Source organism: Trematosphaeria pertusa, assembly GCF_010094035.1.
Source record: "Trematosphaeria pertusa strain CBS 122368 unplaced genomic scaffold BU26scaffold_7, whole genome shotgun sequence".
Classification (NCBI taxonomy): Eukaryota; Fungi; Ascomycota; class Dothideomycetes; order Pleosporales; family Trematosphaeriaceae; genus Trematosphaeria; species Trematosphaeria pertusa.
In genome coordinates, this window is record NW_022987218.1 from 80,447 (window position 1) to 101,817 (window position 21,371).

Consider the following 21,371-nt stretch of genomic DNA (forward strand, 5'->3'; position numbering starts at 1 on the left):
GTTACCTAGAGCCCTGCGTACGAGTTGCAATTCACCGCCTGTTCTGTTCGATTCTTAGCCCTCCTTCGACCCCTATTCGCTTCCTTTGTATTGTTCATGTAATTCTAACGTTATTCCTACTACTACCCACACACCTACACAAGCAAGCAGGTCTTGAGCAGCATGGCACTACTTGTGCCGTTTGTGCTGTTAGCATACCTCGTCCTCTACTCCTTCGCCTTCTCGATACCACGGCTTCCCGAGTTCCTGTCCGCTGGTCGCGTTCCGCAGCAGCAGAAGCCGCTGAGGGATACGCTAGATGCGTGGATAGAGAGGGAGGAGCGGATAGCACTTGAGAAGTTGCTGGATAATGTGAAGCCAGGCGGCAGGAACGTGGAAGGGAAGGGTGTGGTTGATGGGACCGTAGTAGCAAGTCCTTCGACTAGGGAGCCGGATTACTGGTTTCAGTGTTCGCAGCCCATCCTTTGGGTTGGAGAGGAAAATGCTAACATAAGGTTGCAGGGGTTCGAGACGCAGCCATTACTACAGGCACGCTCGTAGACTTATACGCCGATGATCCCTCCTCTTCCCTCTCCGCCACCCTCTCCACGATCCTCGACGCCTATGCAAAGCTCCAATATGACATCCAGCATACTGACAACCCATCGGGGACCTTCGAAACAAAGCAGGGTCTGGGCGAACCTAAATTCCACATCGATGGCTCGGCCTTCAGAGGGAACTGGGGACGACCGCAACGCGATGGCCCAGCTCTCCGCGCCATAACACTCATGTCGTACCTGCGGGCCTACAATACCTCCCACCCGTCTTTGTGGGACAGCAATGAAGGCGACAGCTTTTTCGATCTGCTCTACGAGCCCAGTATGCCTGCTAAGAGCATCATAAAAGCGGATTTGGAGTATGTGAGCCATTTCTGGAATGCAACGGGCTTCGATCTCTGGGAGGAGGTCGACGGACTGCATTTCTTTACCGCAATGGTGCAGTGGCGGGCGTTGAAGGAGGGAAGCGAGGTCGCAAGAGCGTTCGGCGATAACGGTGCTGCCAACTGGTATGCCGAGCAGGCTTCGTACCTAGAGCGTTTCGTGAGGAGATTCTGGAACTCGAGGAAGGGCCATTTGGTCGAGACGCTATGGAGTCATCGGACCGGACTGGACTGCGGTCTCTTACTTGGCTCTATCCATGCGTACCCTGATGAAGAGGCCCCTTTCGAACCGTTATACCCGCCATATTCGGATGAGGTTCTTGTCTCGCTACTAGCCCTCGTGCAGGATCAGCGAACGAGATTTCCGATTAACAGCAAGCCGGAGGAGGACTACGACACTCCTATCGGCACAAACATCATGGAAGGCGTAGGACTAGGTCGCTACCCCGAAGACATTTACGACGGCTACGGTACCTCCAACCGCGGCGGAAACCCCTGGTTCCTGTGCACCTCCTCGGCCGCCGAAGTCCTATACCGGACCGCAACCCAAGCGACTTCCACCTCCAATCTCACCATCAGCCCCATCGGCATGCCTTTCTACGAAGCCCTCCTCGCCTCATCCTCCCTAACACCCGAGCCTGGCGTGACCTATGGACCTAGTGACGCCGTATACCACTCTGTTATCGAGAGACTAAAGCTCATCGGGGATGAGTTCCTGGAAATAGTGAAGATGCATGTTGATGGCGCCGGTGCCATGAGCGAACAGTTCGATCGCGTGACGGGGTATATGCGCGGTGCAAGGGATTTGACGTGGAGTTATGGGGCCTTTTTGCAGGCTGTAAGGGCGCGGAAGGCGTTGGCGGAAGCGTTTTGATGGAGTCGGCGCGAATGGGTTTGCAGGTGAAAGCAAGTGAAATTAGAGGAGGGTGTCTAGAGGAGGATGCATTATGATGGTATGAGGTTATGAGCCTTATGATTGGGTTTTACTTTTGGGCTGGGCTTGGGACTCGGAAACGTCTTAAGGATACCCTCGTTTTGCATTAGCGACTTTGTTGGGGTAGCATGGGATGGTATGTTGTTTTCGGTATGATGTAAGTGCGTGGCGGCATAGCCATTGCAAGTCGGCTTTGAAGAGTTTCAGGTTTAGCAGTCGATTGAATTGAACTCGTAGCTGTCGAAGCTAGTATGTCTACTGTACAGCAAGGACCATATAAAGCCCGCCATATGCCATATGGCCAGGATCCGAGAAAATGTTCAATATACAAGTCCAAGGCCAACGTCGCTATGAGCACTCCCTGCGAAGAAGAAATCGAAGACCAGTCCGTCAGACGCCCATACTCATTGCCCGAGTCTTCCTTTTGTATTCGAGCAATCATGTTTGGATACCGTCAATCCCCGTGAGCATGGAATAGTGGTCCTATCCACCCGTCCTTTCGAGTGCACGGCTGACTATTAGAGGTCTGTACTGCTGACTTCTATAACCCTCCTCTTGTACTGCTGGAACTTAGCCCTAGAGTCATTGACTTCCTTTTCCAGACTGTCGATCCGAGTCTTCAATCCGTCTTTTTCCGTCGTCAGGCTCTCCTTGTCAGCTTTCAAGGCCTCGTTTTCCTGCCGCAGCTCTTCGGCTCCTCTGGATTCCTCGACCTCGCTCTTCAAAGTTTCTTTCTCGCCTCTGAGAAGGCTTATCTCGTTCTCCATCTCTATCTTCTCGGTCGCGAGGGTCTCTGTTTCTGCTTGAGCCCTAAGCAGGGCGGATGTGGCCTTTCCAGCTCGGGTTTTGTGCAGATCGCGTTGTGCTCTGAGTGTGTCGATCTGTTTGTCTTTCTCTTCCTCCCTCTTATATGACTCCACCAATCGATTCTCCAAGTTATCATTCAGGCTGTTCCGCAAGCTGAGGGTGGTGTTCTCGGACCTCTTGAACTCACGCACGAATGCCTCCAAGTCTTCAATCTCCTATTTTCTATTAGAATGCACATTCCACACATGGGTCAACGTGGGCTGCGACACACGAGTGTCTTGTCTCGCGTGTTACTTGAACACGACGTGTCTAGAACATATCAGCGCGGGTACGGGGAAGAAAAGGACGAACAGTGTCAAAGAGTATGACGAACTTTGATTGTCACCGACATAATTGTGCTCTGACTGCCTCTTTCTCTTTCTAGAGGGGTCAGATGTACGGTTTGACGGTACTTTGCTAGTAGCGTGTCGAGTATCGGAGGAAGCACGCGGCATTGCAAACGCCGATCGCGACTTGAGAGAATAGGACCTGGCCTTGAGTATGCGCAGTGAAGGTACTTCAGCCTCAAGAGATTAAGTAGGATAGACAACGCAAACAGAAATTAGAAAGGTCGAGAAGAGCCCACCAACGGCCGGATAGAAGAGTCAAGAGCAAAGGCGAGAAGAGAAGAGATGATAGTCAGCTGTGATATAGGAGGGGAGAGAACACATACTCAAATTGAAATTGAAGTGAGATAAGAGTGAAGCATGCAGCGCTCCAGATATAAGCGGCGTGAGCAGGAAGCGAGGTGAGCTTTCTGAAGTGAATGGAAGCCACACTCTCTAACCGTCAGGCCTGCGTCCAGCTCGTCCCTGCAGCAGTGTTCATTTCTAGACTTGGTCTTTTAGCTTTGCTAACAGTGACATGATATACTCATACTGCTCTGTCTATATCTGGTTCTCTTTCGTCGGTGGGCTAGACATTGACGTAGGATATTCCCAGGTACCTCTTCTGATTAGGTAGACTGGTTCGCTGCTAAACCACAGTATTCGAATGCAACTGATTGTCCTGACATTTGCGTAGATGCGCTTGGAGACCACGGGAGGCCCCAAGTAGCACTAGTCCGTCGCGAATGTTTGCTGCTAATGCTGACGGAGTTCGATGGCTCGTCACGTCGCTAAGACTTCAATATCCGAGACCGCGGTGCCTTTGTCAACTATGCGACAACGATTGACGAGGAAAAAAATTTGGAGGGTCGACGAGATTTTTCTTCGGTGCAGTTGCCTACAAGTAGGGGCTGAACGGAGCACTGAAGTACTTCCGCCCATGCTTCGCCAGCTCCACACCGAAACCCACCCTCCACTGCGCAAAAGCCACCAGGGTCCTCCAGGCTCATTTTCACACAACATCTGCCACTTCAAAATTTGTCCACTACTCCTGCTCCTGCGAGCGAGGCCTACCACTCTCGAACGCTGATATCACCTCAATTGCTGCCTACCTCGACGACGGCGCGATCCGCTTCGAGCGCTGCGTCAACGGAAACCTTACCTTTATCGCGCCATCGGTTAACCTCCCATGCCCGAAACCACAATATCGGGATGTATAAAGTGACCTGAAGTGCTTCAGATGCCACCAAGACGACTTGGAAAGCGTAAGGAACCTGGCGGAGGCTATCGAGAGGATGAGGGTGGACGCGCGGGCAAGGAAGGTAACTGTGAGCGAAGAGAAGCCCACGGTGTCGAGCAGGCCTATTTCAAAAGCCGAGCTGCGGGAGCGTACGGAGGCGCAGCATGCGCCCTTGGTAGTGTGTAGCGCGGTACGGGTGTGAAAATGACGAAAGCAAGAACAGCCATGGAATGCCTCTAGCTAGACCGGTGCGGGGAGGAGAAGAGGCAGGGCTCGCGCATGTGTGGGCCTGAGTGAATACAAGCATAAAAAGGAGTGAGATGGGCAGAGCTGTATCCAAGAAGGGACAGGACATAAGGGGAGTATAGGTGCACGTGTTCGCGTGTATGCGGTTGTTCTGGAAGAGAAACGCTACATGCTAGCGAGCACGGATTAAGAAAGTCAGCGGTAGGGAAGTATTGTCCCGGATACCCAACTAGAGATAGCGTGCTGAACGCCTTCAACCTGAAAAATCCATTCGAACTTGAGAGCACTGCATAAATGCACTGATGTCCTCCAATGATGGATTTCGCAGGCATTTCGAAGTCATCGTCGCTGTGGCAGAAGTATTCTAGGGTCAAGTCCGGCGAAAGGATATTGCGTGCTTGCTGCCGAGTCTTGTCACAAGATCACAAGATAAGAGATTTGCTCTGGTCGCGGCAGCAGGCTTGTCCGCATTCATACTGACGGGTTTCTACTGCTTCTCATCCGCTCCTCAAAAACCTGTACTTCAGTGAACGCCGACATGGTTCTGAAAATGACAATGTATAACAGTAACGGGATTTCGGACTCCAGTGGACGTGTGACAGGTGGCGCACGGAGTTTTCTCGCTGAAGTGGAAGATGTTGGGAGATGAATGGACTATACCCATTTGAGACTAGTGGGAGGAAGCCTTCCTCACATCGCCTCCGCCACGTCTCTTAGGCACCACCGCCACGCCGCATCCCTGGATATATTGACCAAGCTTACCATCCAAGGCTCTCGATTGTCTTGGATTCAATCACGAGAAACCTCAGGTGCATACAAGCATGAAGAAGTCGGCCTGCGGACACGGCATTTGGGTATCCTCATTCACGCGAGCTACGCGCAGTCAGCATTGTCATTTGCCATTTGACCCGTGGACAGGTCACTATCACCTGCCATCGCGTCAGATCGAAAGTATGGCCGGCCGCACACAGCCCATGATCACGCGTCTACTAGGTTTTCATACGCGCCTCCACAGGGAAGGAATTCCTGCCCTCCCGCCGATGAATGTTCGCGCCCATAGGGGGGTTGCACTCGCCCCTGAGACAGATTGCATTCGCCCCGAGCAGAATGGTTTGCAGATTGTTTTGATTCAAGCACTCTACTGCGAAGAACGGAGGCCGCTTTCGATGCGGAAACTTATGGGTACGTACATATACCTCACTCTTAAGATCTTGGCCGAATATATACCACACACCAGTATCCAGGCAAGCTGATGGTTACACGAAGATTGCGGCTGATTCATTAACCCGGACCAGATGCATACCAAGACATGCCATTCGTCCGTTAGCACTAGCCGCGCATAGGAACCTGGATTGCACCCAGAGACTCCTGTCCGCGGACCCAGACACGGTGCAAAGTCGTTGTTGAACCATCGGATATTAGATTACCCGCAGGATCCCTGATCAGGCTGAAGTCAATCTCCCGCCTCTTGCCCAACCACACCGCGGCAATGCGTTCATCACTCTTGGCTTGGGACAGGGGCAAGACCGAACTTCATGCTCGGGCCCAAAATTCATGGTATTGAACTGCTCTTCTCCTGGAGGCTTCGGCCGATGACAAAAGGCGGCAAAGGACACTGGAGCGCTTCAGCGGCGGGGATGCTTCATACTGGAGTGTGACTGCTGCGGTAGCTTGCGGAGATTTTCTTGAGCTGCCGATGCTTATCGCAATGCGCTTCTCCTATCTATGGCAAAGTATGATGCAGATTTGCGTCCGAGTGCTTGGAGCGAAGCCACTTAATGTAGATCTTAAGGCTGGGCTTACTTTGTACCAGTGCACGTACTTGGCTCAGGAAGAACGTCCCGTCAACTCCGAGAGACTTCCATTCTACGCCGAGCTTCAACTATCGGCGCTGGTCCACACCTATATCGTCACCATCAATACAACGCAGCACGCGCCCGGCCGGCGTGGGCGCTTGGCATGGCTTCGTCTAATTTGAGGCATAGGGTGTCCTGCAATGAGACGAGCGGCGCAGATCTGGCCATGGGGAGCGGATTCGCTGATATTGCCAGTACCATTGATTCAGCTTGAAAGGAGGCATCCTTGGGCCGACAAGCGAGGCTACTTCACATTACAGGCTTTGTCACTTGGGGATGCAGTCACACGCCACGGTCGTGTTGAATAGGGTCAAGCTTCATTACGACTGCTCGAGGTCCGACGTCCTGGACACTAGGGTTAGAGCCTCAAGGCTTCGCTCGACTTCACCTTCCCTTTTCGCTCTGGACCACCTTCTGGAATTTTCTTTAATATATCGAGCACGGCGTACCCGCCGCAATATAATCTAACCAGGATCTGAAACGTCACAAGCGGCGAGAAGCGTGCTGCTGATCTTCGAGGTACCTAGCAGGTATCATCCACCTCCACGCTGCTCCCGATTTTGGATACGGTTCCGGAGTTGCTTCAAAGGCCAAGAGCTCCTGAACGCCGCACACAGCACGAAGAATAGCATTCGAAGACGCAAAACTTTGCGCTTATCCAGATTATGAGCAGGTCTTCCGCTAGCACACAGCTCTCCGGTACCTTCGTGCTATGCCACTGCTTCCAGTTGAAGGAGTTCGCCCAGCATTCTGTCACTAATTGATTAAGGGCGAACTGATCATTCGCTCCGAGGTACTTTATCCAGAGTACGCCCTAGAGGTGGGTTTGATATCATAGTTAGGCCGTCACGTTACCCACTTCCTTCTAGAAGTAAGCATGCCGACGCACAGATCTCCGTGATTACCCCAGGACCTCTCCCGCCATAGGAGAAATCTCATCTAGTCTTCAATATGTGTCCAGGAGGGTCGACTCCAGATGGACCGATGAGCCGTAGACGACTCGAGATTGGTGGCAATACATTCGCAATGATGGATTCCATCAAAGCCCAAGGAGACCTGGGAGATCTTGTGCATATACCGTTGTTAGCATTCTCCGGTTCCTGCTGGTCTATATAAGGGTGTCCATCCTAGCCGTCCCTGACTTCTCCAGCATCCCACGATCGTTTTTCGCTCAGCAGCCACCATGCAGTACAAGACTCTCGCCCTTGCTTCTCTCTCCCTCTTCGGGGCCGCCAGCGCCCAGCAGGTGGGCACTCAGCAGGTACGACTTTCGCGCCACCATCTCGTCCTGCGCCTCCTCATATTTTCCTTTCTGGGTTTTCCAGGACAGAGAGTCTGGGGGAATGTGCAACGTACAAATTCTTTTTGAATGTACTGACTGTGCCGATTAGTCTGAGACCCACCCGAAGATGTCATGGCAGACCTGCACTGGCACGGGCGGAAGCAGCTGCACGACCAAGTCTGGTTCCGTTACCCTCGACTCCAACTGGCGTTGGGCCCACGTTACCAGTGGCTACACCAACTGCTACGACGGCAACGCCTGGAACTCGACCTCCTGCGCGGACGGTGCTAGCTGTGCGAAGAACTGTGCTATTGATGGTGCTGACTACTCTGGCACCTACGGTATCAGCGCTAGTGGCAATGCTCTTACTCTAAAGTTCGTCACCAAGGGCTCCTACTCCACCAATATTGGTTCCCGTACCTACCTCATGGAGAGCGACAGCAAGTACCAGATGTTCAACCTCGTTGGCAAGGAGTTCACCTTCGACGTTGATGTCTCCAAGCTTCCTTGCGGTTTGAACGGTGCTATGTACACCGTCGAGATGGCTGCTGATGGTGGCATGGGTAAGGGCAACAACAAGGCTGGTGCCAAGTACGGAACTGGTAGGTTCAACCAATGAATGCTTCCCAATCCAAGTCACTGACCTCACATAGGCTACTGCGATTCCCAATGCCCCCACGACATCAAGTGGATCGACGGAGCTGCTAACTCTGACGGCTGGGAGCCGAATCCCAACGACAAGAACGCCGGTTCCGGCAAGCTGGGCGCTTGCTGCCCTGAGATGGATCTGTGGGAGGCCAACGCCATCTCCACCGCCTACACGCCCCACCCTTGCAGCAAAACTGGTCTCTATGCCTGCGCTGGCGATGAGTGCGGTGATGGCGACAACCGTTATGGTGGTGTCTGTGACAAGGACGGCTGCGATTTCAACGTAAGCAAATATTATCCATCCCAACAGACCTCAGTAAGCTAATGCTTGGACAGAGCTACCGCATGGGCGTCAAGGACTTCTACGGTCCGGGCATGACCCTCGACACCAACAAGAAGATGACAGTCGTCACCCAGTTCATCGGCTCCGGCTCCTCCCTTACTGAGATCAAGCGCTTCTACATCCAGGACGGAAAGGTGTTCAAGAACTCCGACTCTGCCATCGAGGGTGTTACCGGAAACTCCATCACCGACTCCTGGTGCGACGCCCAGAAGGCCGCTTTCCAGGACAAGACCTCCTTCCAGGACCACGGTGGTCTCAAGGCCATGGGTGAGTCGCTTGCTCGCGGCCACGTGCTCGTCATGTCGCTATGGGATGACCACGCCGTCAACATGCTGTGGCTCGACTCTACCTACCCCACCGACAAGGACGCTTCCACCCCTGGCGTTGGCCGTGGCACTTGCTCAACTGACTCTGGGAAGCCTGAGGATGTCGAGGCGAACTCGCCCGATGCTACTGTCATCTACAGCAACATCAAGTTCGGCCCGATTGGCTCCACTTTTGCTCAACCTGCATAGATGAACCTGCTAGATGGTGGATTGGGATAGACGGTGCATGTGCCTTGGTACTAGAGCTTTCGCCTTTGTCAATATTTGCAAATACTTCCGCTTGTGTATATTGCTTTAGAGGGCGAAGGGGCGATGTGCATATAGATGATTCAAATGGAAAAATTCATTGGTACTACTCTAAAATCAGCCTGAAACAACGACACCACTGTGGAACTCTCCTTCGCTTCGAATACTGTCGTCTGTGAATGCCATGCACTCCTCTATTGCTTGCTCCGAGGTTTCCTCGCTTTTCACCTTCCGTCCCACCCATCCCCCCCTGTACTATCGGCTCGTAAGATTTCACCAGTGCCAGCATCCTCGCCGCACATGGTGTCACGCTTAGAAGTCATTCTTAAACATGGCCGGCTCAAACACCTATACTGTGTGGTTAAGGGGCTTAAGGTACATGAAGTATTCGTGGCACTCGTACTGCGGAGTCGATACAATTGCGCGGTTGGTTGAAGGGGGAGAACGCGCTGGCGTCATGTGGCGGCAGTATCCTTCGTAAGAGCGAGCGCCTTCTAATCGCCATAGACTATATAGTTGCCGTCCCTGCGGAAGAAACTGGTCAGCAGCGATGAAACCCACTGACACATGGATGTAGTAGTAAGATACGTAGATGTTGAGAGACGCGCATGCTACCAGCGTTCCCAGCCTCGGAGGCATTCCGTATCGGATATAGACTTACATTCGAGCCCAAACATTTCAAGGCCGCCAACGCCGTGGTCCCCGCTTCTTTTCATATTCCCTCCAGTGGGTTGCTTCTCGTCACGCGGCGCAGGTTGCATGTCGCTTGAGGGCTTTGGCGCGCGAATCAATCTCTCAACTTTGTCCATTATCTGGTCGACACCTCGGAGGTAAAGTGCAGCCCATGGCCGAGACATTAGCTTTCAATACTCCTCTTAGTCCTCATAATGGGCATCGGAAGCTGGCGGGAGCTCTCAATACGGCGCTCGCGACCCGCCCCAGGGCTGGAGCTCATGTCGGCTGGCAAGTTGGAAATACCATATGCGGTCCTGATCAGGCACTGACAGGTGGCCCTTTTAGAGACAATGATCATTAGACGGCATTCGCATGGGGAGCTTGCAAAAATGGCACATGTATAGGATGGGCAAGGCGCCGGATTCATGGAGGAACGCTGGGCAGGTCGTGCATTGGAGCTGGCCTGGGGAATTTTAGGAGACACGGTCAAGCAGACGATTCCCGTTAAACTTCGGGGCTCTAGGCCGGCCTAGGGTAATACGGTGCTGAGTAGATCCGTATTCGCAGAGCGTGCCGTGTTGATATGCGTCCTGCAGTGAGGAGACTACTTCGCTAGTGATTGGGTCTTGTCGTTTCGAGGCCCAGCAGCCTTTGCAAACTTGACGAGCGCCCCCATTTCCCCGCATCCGGATAGATCGATTCATGGCCCGAGCCCACAAGCAAGAGAAACAGACGCAGATGTCGCGTCGTTGACACGGCTGCAGATATGATACCCCGCCAAGGGTCTTCTGTAGTGCACGAATCCAAAGTTTGGCAAGGCTCCTCGCTGAGTTGCGGCCGGCTTAATGCTTGGGGTTGCAACAATAATGTTGCACTTTCAGCTGTACTTTCCCAAGCAAGTTGCGCGAGCTCTTCGTTCCGTGTCGAGAGTAGCGGGGATTAGCGTCTTCACGGCACGTACGACGTACGCATTGGATGACGCCTTGCGGAGGTTCGATCGTCTGGGCCGACGGAGTGGGTCTCTCAAGACCTTTGATAGCGAGGCGACGGATAGAGTGGGGAGCAGAGAGGCTCATCAAATCTTTCGCATGTACATTGCCATCCAGCTTTTCAAGCACTGGATATTGTTGGACGGGTGGTGAGGTCCATAAAGCCGTTCTGGACCGGCGTTCGGATCACTGTGTGGCGCTGACTGGAAAGATACCTGTTAGGTTTACTGAGTGAGTGAAGAGATCTCTTTAAGCCGAAAGAGAAGAGATCCTTCGTCTTATAGAATTTCCGAATGTTGGTAAAAGTTAAGGAAACGTACAACAGTTGCCGGGGAATGCATCGTCCCAACGGACGGCCCCAGTTCGAATTTCTGTTGAGGTGGATTTCCCTACAGCATTTCCCGTTTGAGCAGAAGATAGCAAGTCCCAATAGGCGATTAAGTCAGCCGTCGAATCTCCGAGCTAACAGCAGAGCAAGGTGGAAGCCACGTGCAACTTTCCCGCTGCGGGAAGGATCGTGCCTTGAGATACCAAGCGGCACTAACGAGCTTCGTGCCTCTAGGATATAAGCAACTGTGTAACTTTCCCGTGGTCCCTCTCGGTAGCCTTCAGCAGGAAGCGAATGTTGGATCTCTGCAGCGATCAACAAGCGGCTGAGTATTCGTGGACGTCATTGGTCTTTTCTTGCATACCTGTCTATTTACCACCTAAGAGGAGTATCCCCTCGGTTCGTTACCAGTTGGTGTCAGCTCTAAGCAAGATCGTAAACCCGTTATCCGCTCGTATCTATACATCTTCCTTTGATGAATTTCCCTCTCAGCCTTGTTGTTCAACTTGTATCCATGTCCTCGTCCTCGCCCTCTTGTTCCTTCTCGACCGTCTCCTTCACGCCTTCCAAGAACGCTTTAATCGCATCACCGCCACCGAGAGGCATGCCTCCACCCCTCACAAAACCCCCATTTTGAACATCAATCTTGAGCGCCGAACTCACATTTGGCAGTCCACCATCCCTTAGCGCAACCGTTAGGCTGCCTAAACTCTGCCTCATCTGGGGACTGGTAACCACCCTCTTCAGCACGTCTCGCTTCTGCTCTTGATCTAGGGCCTGCATCGCCATCTGCGCGGTTTCAGAATTGGGATCGATGTCGCCGACGTCTTCGATTTCTGCCTCAAGGAGGAAGAGGGTCGTCGGGAGATGGGAGCAGAGAACGTCGATGAAGGAGTCTGGGGCTTTCTCGATGACGGGGACGGTGATGCCGGGATGAAGAAGGTCGAGGAGCGTGGTGAACGGGTCTTGGGAGGTTTGGCCGCCGGAGAGGTTGCCGGATTTGAGAGAGTTGAGGAAGTTTTGGACGATAGCGGAGGCGTCGCTAGAGCCCGAGGCAGCACTATCTAAGCGTTAGCATATTGTTCCGAACCGGATAGAAGCGAGCGGCGTGGCGCGGCGAGCGAATGCAAGACATGATATGCTATTTATCTAGTGGTACACATGAGTAGCACAGCCGTGCAGTGTCCGACATTTTGATGCTCCGAAACGCCTCACCGGAAGTCGTCCCTTTTTGTAGCCTCCGCTTCTTCCGTCGCCGCCAGCATCAAGCCTGTGAAGTCGACCGCGCCACGACGCTGGAAATGATAAGGACGTTCGGTACCTACGCTCGGCCACCATCAGCACCGCCTTCTCTCGACTCTTCGCCCTCTTCTCTGATGTCACCGCCTGTTGCCCCGGGCCCTGCACCTCCCGTACTGCCATGTCGGTTCCGGTTGGCGGAGTGATCTGTGCCTTCGACATCCTCCATGGTCTCGTCGTCGTCACCGCCAGGGCCCTGGCTAGCCGCGAGGGCCAGCTCGTGTTGGACGTCGACGTCCTCTCCATTGAGAAGTCGGTCGACAATCTGCCCAATCGCTAGATCCCGTGCGCTGAACCAACTAGGATCGCCTTTGGGGTGCTGTGATTTGGACTGCATCCAGAACAGGTATCGCTGAGAGCTGGAGCTGAATTTGAGGACGAATATCCGGCCGTCGGTCGGAGAGCGGACATTATCCGAATCTGCTGCCGTATCGGAGCCGGTGTAGGGCATGAAGGAACCGTCGCCGGGGATCATGATGAGATCGAGATCGCCCTGATCGACGGCGTTCTCCCGCGGTCGCCAGCAGAAGTGGACGAAGTCTGGCGGTATTAGCAGGAATGGTTATCAGGTACGCGTGGCACAAACCATCGTCTCCTTGGTATAGGTATACGTAGCCGGGCGTCTGCTGCGGCTTGACTTTCTGGTTTGGTGAGCTGCCCTGCGGCGGTCAGCGGGTTAGAGGAGCTTGAAGGATTTCTGGGTGCGAAATGCTCACAGTAAGCTCGCACAGCCCGGCCTTGAACGTGACCAGCGGTTGAATAGACATGTTCGCAAGTGTGTGTTGTGTATTGTGGAAGAGGCGAGCTTGTGCTGCAGGCGGAGCTGCCTACCGTAGTTCGGGGGAGCTGCGGCTGACTAACACGGCCCATAGTTTCACCGTACCGAACTGCCAAGCCGCGCACACATCCAAATTCCACGAGCCCATCACCACCTCCACGGCCAACCTTTCGACGACACCACAATCCGAGATGGCCGACAAACCTACAACGAAGAAGTTCGGCAAGGGCGAGCGGTCGATACCGCACGCGTCTCAGAAGGCTAGCAAGTACTATCCTGCTGAGGACGTCGCTGTCCCGAGGAAGGTACGTTGTCGCCGGCGACAATACGGTCGAATTAAGAGAAGAGGATGCTCGCTGCAGCCCGCGAAGAGTTGAGGACATCTCTTGCAGCGATGCGGAGGCGCTCAGATTCTCATCGCGCGATTAGAACTCAAATTGGAACTCTGCTAACTGTGACTCTAGGCTCGCAAGTCCATTCGCCCGACCAAGGTTCGCCCGTCTCTCCAGCCCGGCACCGTCGTCATCCTCCTCGCTGGTCGCTTCCGCGGTAAGCGTGTCGTCCTCCTCAAACACCTCGACCAGGGCGTTCTCCTTGTCACCGGCCCGTTCAAAATCAATGGCGTCCCCCTGCGAAGGGTAAACGCCCGATATGTTATCGCGACATCGACTAAGGTGGACTTGAGCGGTGTGGATGATGGTGTCATGAAGAAGGCGAGCGAGGCAGGCTTCTTCACCAAGGACAAGCCGACCAAGAAGCCGGGAGAAGATGCTTTCTTCAAGCAGGGCGAGAAGCCTGAGGTGGGTGGTCTTTGGCACAACAAGGGGGGATAAAGCTAACAATCACACAGAAGAAAGAGACCTCGAAGGACCGCGTGGAGGACCAGAAGGCCGTTGACAAGGCGCTCATCGCCAACATCAAGAAGGAGGCTCACCTACTCGACTACCTCAGCGCCAGCTTCAGCCTCCGCAAGTCGGACAGGCCACACACGATGGTCTTCTAGATGGGGGATAGACGGGCATTTGGCGTTCAGTGCATGGGATGAAGGACGACTCCGGCACGCCGCAGCCGAAATAGCAGGCACTTCTTTTCATGGAGGGTCCGATTTGCATTTTCTTCTACGACCTTGTAACAGGCAAGCGAATTCGAAACGGTCCAAAAGTGAATGTCCGGCACGGTGCTTGCTGTGATGTCATGCCGACGGCAACAATGACTCAATATTCAGGCATGCCAGGAAAGCTGATCACCTGTAATAGACCTGATATTCCTCCAAATACTTGTGCCGCGACTACGGCAGAACGAATGAGATGTGAGGGTATCATAGAAAATATCACTCAGAAAGAATCAGCCGGACCGCGCGCCCAGGCCTATCATACCCCCCACACTGTGAAGATATTCCCTCCAGCACCGTTCATTTCTTCCCTCGCCCCCTTTTTGCTTTTCCCTTCAACTTCCCCGCGATGCCGTTGGCGGTGTCACCAGCCTCATTGATCGCCCTTCCCGATCGCTCCTGCACGTGGTGCTTTTCCATTTCGTCTTGCAAGTCGTCCATAACGTCAGCCCCTAATGTTGTTCCATGCATCCAGTCCAGGACACCAAGCGGACCAAAGTTTCCTTTGCCCTGGCTCATCATATGCGCGTCGGCCCTCCGAGCCATACCTCTCAGCATGATCGTCGACGGCAGGACGTTGTACCCGGAGTATACGAAGACTTCTTCGAGGGAAGAGAGCGCGAGGAGCAGGAGGTAGGTCATGATATGGAAGCGGAGCGCGATAGCGGGAAGGTAGAGCGGCAGAAAACGGTGGAGGAGGTAACAGGCTGGGTGATCGTAGGCTGCGACGAAGGAGTAGGGGACGTAGATACTGTGATGCCATGTTTGATGCCAGTGTGCGAGGGCACCGCCGGAAGGGGAGTGGAGGATTTGTTGGTGGATGTAGTATTGGAGGATCTGTGCGCTAGGTCAGTCTTCTCATCCCAAATGACTGTGTGTATCTCCAGCCCACGATGTTCACGTTAAGCGGCCAAAGCGCTCCAGGCTGCTGTGCACTTACGTTTCTTGATAGAAGTCCGAGGACCGAATGCTTGAATAGAGACCAAGGATTCGGAAGGTGGTTGAGGGACCAGGCGCTCCCTTTGATCAAGAGTAGACTGCGCACCCGAAAGACGTCCGTCACCAAGAACTCGATGCCCGCTTGGATTGCCACAGCGAGCAGCACATTGAAGCAGCTCCATGCGACTACCCTTCTAATCTTGGCAGCTCCACCCTTCTGCTTTCCCGGCAGACCGTAGGTGCCCTGCGCTTTTAGCTCGACGGCGAGACTTGGTACACCCAGGTCAAACAGTAGAAATAGCGCGGAGGGGAGCAGGTAGAGGAAGGTGCGCAAGAACAGCGGCACGAAGAATTCGAGTTGGAGGGGAGAGTAGGTCATGGCGACTGTAGTCCATGTCAAGGAGAAAAAGATGAGGTTGAGGGATGTGGACCATGACGAGAGCATGGGAATTGCAAAGAGTGATGCGATGGGAAGTGTTACGGGTGCTAAGAGGGAGGAGAGCGACATTGTGTCGACCGTCTTCAATCGCTCAAGAAGTCCACGACAGGTTCTGCGACGTTTGAGGAGAAGTATGAGTGCGTAGGGCGAAGAGTGGATATCATGAAGCGTAAGTAAGGTTGATGATATGTTTCATGGTGTTGAAGCTTGGAATGCGCCATCCGATGACGTAGTGGTGCCAGATCCCCGCCCTGCTCATGCAACGTTCACGGACCGCAACCGCAGCCGAGGAGCTATCAGACAGGGTTCGGCGCCTATGTCAAACGTGTCTAGGTGACGCGCAACCGTTAGTCGGCATGTTATATGGGGATGGGCAGGTGCATGAAACGTGTTTGGGGGTTGTTGGGAAATTGATAGACGTCCAGCGGAGTTCCCGGGCTTTGGCGAGTAGGACCTACTACTGATCGAAGGCGCGTTCCTCTTCCTTAGGTTCTAGCTCATCCGCGTTGTCCTGGAGAATACGATAGGGTAAAGCGGAGTGGCCTTATGGTAATCCCTTTGGCGTGCGGCTAGAGACGCCGTCAATGTCCAGCCGGAGCGGCCATCTGACGGCTTCTGGGCCGGCAAAGCAAGGCCAGTATCAATAGTGTTCGTCTGCAGATACAAAGGGTATCTATCGTGGAGGATATGGCACCTGTGCTTGTGAATACTGTGGACTGCATCCCCTCGGGCTGGACGGTTCTTTCCTTGACTCGCGGAACCGTTGCGGCGTCGTGTTTTTTTGGTGGCGACCGTCCTTCTAGGGGCTCATCAGGGGTTTTAGCAACGCATTGCCTTGCTGCTTCTTCTGGCTCACCGATGGATGGCGATCAGGTCATGCTGACAAAAGGCGAGTCGCATTGCGTGTGTTTCGCTTCGGCATTGTTTCTGTCCCTGATTGAGTGTTTCGCGGGCCTCTATTCGTCGAGTGGGTCCCGTGTGGAAATTCTCCGAGCTCGCCTCACTGCAGCGCAGGCGCCACAAGCTGAAGGCCTCAGGAGATGCGCTGGTGGGTGTGCTGGTAGTACCTCCGGAGGTAGTTACCGTGGTAAGCTTCCGACGGCTTCGTTGCAGCTGCAAGTTCGGTTCCCTGCATGAGTGCTGCACGATATCCGCTGCGGGCTGTTACTGGCGGGACGGTCCAAACTATTCCCATACAGTAGTAAGCCGGGCGCGGGAGACGCGGGGTGCTGAAGAGGAAGAGGGGAGCACTGTAAGCCGTGGTCATGTCCAATTGTCTCCGAGGAAGAGGCAGGTACGATACAGGCAAATATTGACTCTCAAAGGGGAAGCAGCGCCCCGAAAGAAACCCGTGCCTGCCCACCGCGGCAATGTGTGTACTTAAGAGGCTTCTATGACAGCGATGCACTCGGCCTCCCAGCCAGTCAGATGCACGGCCGGCTGCAATTAGCTCGCTGGAGTGGGCGCCGCCTAGAAGCGAAGCGTCGCCGGCCGGGGGACCTCGACGGCCTCACCCCTAGCCCGGGAGTTCCCCTGTGTATGATTTGCACGGCGCGCGCAGAATCTCGTCTGCCCGTCTGCCCGTCTGCCTCGTCCTCGCCGTCACCATCACCATCACCGTCGCCGCCGCCGTCGCAGGCGTTTCCCTCCGGCAGCCCGACGTCAACAGCGCTGCGCGCACGCCAACGCGTCCGCCAGCCTGGCAACGGCCGTTCGCATGAAGACATGCACTGATCTCCACCACTACTGCTGCACAGTCACATCCGTCACATCGCGCGCGACGCGTGCACACGTCGGGACAGCGACGAGTTTGCTGCGTACGGCCTCGAGCTGTAAACAGGCAAAATGGACGTCCAACCACAGCAGCTTCCGCCCGTCCCTAGCATCCCCGCTGACGCCAAATCCACCCCGATCCACGGTCTGCTCTCGCGTCGCCGCAGCTCGCTGCCCTCAGTGCCAACCGACATCCGCCCCAAAAAGCGCTCGCCCAACTACATCCGCACGCAGACGGCCTCACCCGAGGTCATCTCCTCCCTTATCGACCAGCTCTCGGCCATCTCCGTCTCCGCGCACAACCACTTCGAGAACCTGCCCGCCAGCTACGGCGAGACCGCGTCCTCTCCTGCCAGCCCGCATACAAGTGCAACCTTTGGCGGGCCGCAGGGCAATGCCCTGGATCCGACCGCATACTACCAGAACCTGAAGGACCAGAACCACCTCTATCCCGACGACGCATGCGAGCCGCCCGTCATCCGCACGGCAAAGCCGCCATCGGGCTTGTCGCCGATAACGGCGCCCAAGAAGAAGGACAAGGAGAACTCGCTGAGGAGTTACATGAGCAGAACCGGAGGGAGTTCGGCATCCATTCATTCAACTCACTCCGCACGCTCGATAAGCAGCATTGGGAACATTAGCATCGAGGCCGGCCTTCCTAGGCAGGTCTCCAACGGCAGCAATAGGACATCTTCCGAGAGCAAGCGCAGCGCGAGGGGACACAGAAGTCTGATGTACATGAGCTCACGCGAGCGACTGCGGCAAAAGGACGCGGAGCGGAAACGCGCAACAATACAGGGGCCAGAGCTTGCCTCGTCGTCTGAATCTGCGAGAAAGGCCCCGCCACAGCTTCTGGTCTCCGAGGACGTGATCAAGGAGGAGCCGGCGATTGCGGAGTCGTCTCGCGCCGCGCAGCGATATCCGAGTAGAGGCCCGAGCAGAGGCACGAGCCCGCTTCGAAACGGTATCAGCCTACTAAACGGCCACGACGGAGGCAGTCCCACGGAGAAGGGCCTGATCCCAGAGCGTGGCTCATCCTTGAGGCACTCGGGAAGTCCTTCGCGGAAGGGCAGGAGGAGCCATAGCCGCAAGACTAGCCGCCATGACTCGTACAAAACGAACACCGTTCCGGAGGAAGATGAAAATGTGGATCAGGAGCTGACGGCAAAGGAGAAAATTCTCAAGGAATTGGAGGCAGAAGAAGACGAAGTCGCCCGCAGGATTCGAGAGCTAAGGAAGCAGAAGATGCTGCGCGACAAAATAGCCGGCAAGCTTCCTGTGGGTGTTGCTGCAGGGGCTTCTTCAGGCGTCGCGCGCGTTTCACCAATTGCGAGCGCTGAGCCGTCCCCAACCTCATCTGTATCAAGCCTGTCTGAAAAACGGGTGCAGGACCCCGCGAAAGCTCACAAGGTCCTGGGGATAACAATGCAGCCCACGCCGCCTGAAAGGAGGACGTCCCGCGTCCCAGAAAGCAGAGAAAAGCGCGAAGCCCGCGAAACGCCCAAGAGGCAGGGCCACTCACGGACCAGAAGCCTGACGGTGAACGATGGTGACGATATTACCCCGCTTCCGATTGACTACAGGCTTGCGCTTCGCACTCTCGAACAGACAGCGCCAGCGTCGCCCGCCGCTCCGAGCAGCAGCAACGCGTCGCTCAAGAGCAGGGAAACTTCGTCCAGCGGGACACCGCCGCGGCGCGCGCACTCGCTCGCGGTGGGAGGACGATCTGCAGTGGGCCGCAAGACGACACACTCGATAATCATGGGTGCAAACACGGCGCACAAGCATTCCACAAGTGTCACCAGTGGCGCTGTGAGCGAGAGGTCATTCCGTTCCGCCAGCGAGGAGATTACCACTCGACACCACTCGCTCAGCATGGCCCCGTCGCCGGCATCGAACAGCCTCCAGCATCGCCCCACGCTCAAGAAGAAACGATGGTCGCACCCCGACCTGCCCGCCAAGGCAGAGAAAGCGCACAACGACAAGGTCGATGCCGTAAATGCGGCGGCCGCTGCGAAGGCCTTGCCCGTCCAGAGACCCCCGCACCCGGTCATCGAAGAGCGCCCTGCCAGCGCAGATTCAATCGATATTGATGTCGAAGGATATCTCAACTCGCCGCGCCTATCGCAGAGGATACGCCACCCGCAAACAGGACGCATCATTTTCTTCTCAGAAGTGGGAGATCCGCAAGGCTTCGCTGTCTTCGTCTGCGTTGGCATGGGCTTGACAAGATATGTCATGGCCTTCTACGACCAGCTGGCCCTGACTCTGAAGTTGAGGCTGATCACCCCGGATCGTCCTGGAATTGGGGGAAGCCAAGTTGATCCCAACGGCACCCCTCTAAGCTGGCCAGGTATGCCATTACCCTCCCTTTCGCTTCGGCCGTGCAAAGACTAAATTATCTCAGATGATGTTCTTGTGATTTGCCAGGCGTTGAAGATTACCAAGTTTTCCCTCCTGGCGCATTCGGCTGGCGCTGTGTACGCTCTTGCCACATCGCTACGCATGCCGCAGCATATCCGTGGACGTGTGCACTTGCTCGCACCTTGGATACCGCCATCACAGATGGCACCCATCGGCATCAGCCAGGACCAGCCACCCACGCAGCAGCTCCCTCGATCTCAGCGCTTTCTGCGCGCTCTCCCTCCGTCCCTCCTCAAAGTCGCCAATTCCACCTTTCTCAGCGCCACAAGCGCAAGCCTGCAGCGTACCGGACCAAAAAATTCGCCCAAGACGAAGCGGAAGAGCGTCAGCCCGCAAGCTATGCCGCCGCCGCCGCCGCAGCAGCAGCCCCAGCGACCGCAGTTTAAGGAGTCGCGGCGGGAGTCGATGATGCTCATGGACCAGGTGTTGCCAAATGCCAGCTCCATGTCTCTCGCGCTAGCCAACCCCGCAGACCCGAACTACGAGAAGGCTAAGAGGATGAAGGAAGCTCTTACCCAAGTCGAGCGCCAGCGGCAGCAGGAATTCGACGAGCGACTTACCTTTGCTATCTGGGACCGTGCTACGACCAATGCAAACCCGGCGACCGACCTCATTGTATGCTTGGAGACCAAGCAGACAATTGGCTTCAGGTACGAAGACATCAACCGCTCCGTCGTCATACACCACGGCAGCAAGGACTCGCGTGTCCCTGTTGACAACGTCCGGTGGCTCGGTCGCCTAATGCGGAAATGCGAGGTTAGGATCCTCGAGGGCGAACAGCACGGCCTCATGGCGAGCGCGCAGGTCATGGGCAACGTGCTTACGGAGATGGCGAGCGACTGGGAGGACTGGACTGCCGTGGTGCAGGGCAAAACGAACGGCGAGCGGAGTATTTCGAGGAAGCGGACGACGGACAGGCTGCGAAATCTTTCTTCACGGCACGGACACGAGACGACGCCTTGACCGAACATGACGCGAGTCGGTCGACTTGATCTAGAAATGCATCTTTGACGACTGGGACAGGACCACGGAAACGACGCACTATTTGATGGACGAAGGATTGGACCTTGGGTTTTGATGATTTTTCCCAACGCGCTACCTATTCTTACCCCTTCTCCTTCATCTTCTTCATTTCTTTTGTCTAACTTCTTTAATCCTCTAGCTACTTCTTCTGTTTCTCTTCCCCCATCTCTGTTGTTTCTTCGCTTCTTCCCTTGATTTAGCGGATATACCCTCGATTGGTGGTACATGGATTGGCACGTTTCTTTGATCCTCGGGATCCTCGGAGCTGGTACGTGATACTAAGTTCCTTGTTCTGCATGGACATATAGACATGTCAAAATGGCGATGTTGTTTGTGACTGACTTGGACGAGCGCTATGCTATATGTACATGATCACATATA

At 54.9% G+C, this 21,371-nt stretch overlaps 9 protein-coding genes across 9 annotated transcripts; 5 read left to right on the top strand and 4 right to left on the bottom strand.

Moving 5' to 3' along the window:
- Positions 1-15: 15 nt before the first annotated feature.
- BU26DRAFT_302367 (glycoside hydrolase family 15 protein) lies at positions 16-1,876 on the top strand. Its single transcript, XM_033821801.1, has 2 exons — positions 16-448; positions 502-1,876. Exons 1-2 carry the CDS (start codon positions 163-165, stop codon positions 1,791-1,793), a joined length of 1,578 nt encoding a protein of 525 aa, XP_033683622.1. The 5' UTR covers positions 16-162; the 3' UTR covers positions 1,794-1,876.
- A 495-nt stretch (positions 1,877-2,371) lies between these two features.
- On the bottom strand, positions 2,372-3,091 carry BU26DRAFT_604618 (uncharacterized protein; the record flags this gene model as incomplete). The annotated part of the gene is made up of 2 exons (XM_033835538.1): positions 3,034-3,091; positions 2,372-2,875 (listed from the first exon to the last, which is right to left on the bottom strand). The coding sequence occupies exons 1-2, from the start codon at positions 3,049-3,051 to the stop codon at positions 2,372-2,374; spliced, it is 522 nt and encodes a 173-aa protein (XP_033683623.1). The 5' UTR covers positions 3,052-3,091.
- Positions 3,092-5,240: 2,149 nt separating this feature from the next.
- On the top strand, positions 5,241-6,023 carry BU26DRAFT_302405 (uncharacterized protein). Its single transcript, XM_033821802.1, has 2 exons — positions 5,241-5,693; positions 5,807-6,023. The coding sequence occupies exons 1-2, from the start codon at positions 5,333-5,335 to the stop codon at positions 5,836-5,838; spliced, it is 393 nt and encodes a 130-aa protein (XP_033683624.1). The 5' UTR covers positions 5,241-5,332; the 3' UTR covers positions 5,839-6,023.
- A 1,527-nt stretch (positions 6,024-7,550) lies between these two features.
- On the top strand, positions 7,551-9,155 carry BU26DRAFT_426020 (glycoside hydrolase family 7 protein; the record flags this gene model as incomplete). Its single annotated transcript, XM_033823655.1, has 4 exons — positions 7,551-7,628; positions 7,759-8,251; positions 8,303-8,580; positions 8,634-9,155. The coding sequence occupies 4 exons, from the start codon at positions 7,551-7,553 to the stop codon at positions 9,153-9,155; spliced, it is 1,371 nt and encodes a 456-aa protein (XP_033683625.1).
- A 281-nt stretch (positions 9,156-9,436) lies between these two features.
- Positions 9,437-10,069, bottom strand: BU26DRAFT_504797 (uncharacterized protein; the record flags this gene model as incomplete). The annotated part of the gene is made up of 3 exons (XM_033826803.1): positions 9,437-9,560; positions 9,616-9,772; positions 9,874-10,069. The coding sequence occupies 3 exons, from the start codon at positions 10,067-10,069 to the stop codon at positions 9,437-9,439; spliced, it is 477 nt and encodes a 158-aa protein (XP_033683626.1).
- Positions 10,070-11,705: 1,636 nt separating this feature from the next.
- BU26DRAFT_426493 (uncharacterized protein) lies at positions 11,706-13,270 on the bottom strand (the record flags this gene model as incomplete). The annotated part of the gene is made up of 4 exons (XM_033823672.1): positions 11,706-12,264; positions 12,530-13,043; positions 13,090-13,162; positions 13,220-13,270. The coding sequence occupies 4 exons, from the start codon at positions 13,268-13,270 to the stop codon at positions 11,706-11,708; spliced, it is 1,197 nt and encodes a 398-aa protein (XP_033683627.1).
- A 181-nt stretch (positions 13,271-13,451) lies between these two features.
- Positions 13,452-14,699, top strand: BU26DRAFT_518845 (60S ribosomal protein L6-B). The gene is made up of 3 exons (XM_033828906.1): positions 13,452-13,586; positions 13,746-14,081; positions 14,132-14,699. The coding sequence occupies exons 1-3, from the start codon at positions 13,473-13,475 to the stop codon at positions 14,282-14,284; spliced, it is 603 nt and encodes a 200-aa protein (XP_033683628.1). The 5' UTR covers positions 13,452-13,472; the 3' UTR covers positions 14,285-14,699.
- On the bottom strand, positions 14,693-15,839 carry BU26DRAFT_564331 (uncharacterized protein; the record flags this gene model as incomplete). The annotated part of the gene is made up of 2 exons (XM_033833274.1): positions 14,693-15,229; positions 15,333-15,839. 2 exons carry the CDS (start codon positions 15,837-15,839, stop codon positions 14,693-14,695), a joined length of 1,044 nt encoding a protein of 347 aa, XP_033683629.1.
- Positions 15,840-17,453: 1,614 nt separating this feature from the next.
- Positions 17,454-21,243, top strand: BU26DRAFT_302577 (alpha/beta-hydrolase). Its single transcript, XM_033821804.1, has 2 exons — positions 17,454-19,896; positions 19,951-21,243. Exons 1-2 carry the CDS (start codon positions 17,616-17,618, stop codon positions 20,928-20,930), a joined length of 3,261 nt encoding a protein of 1,086 aa, XP_033683630.1. The 5' UTR covers positions 17,454-17,615; the 3' UTR covers positions 20,931-21,243.
- Positions 21,244-21,371: the final 128 nt, after the last annotated feature.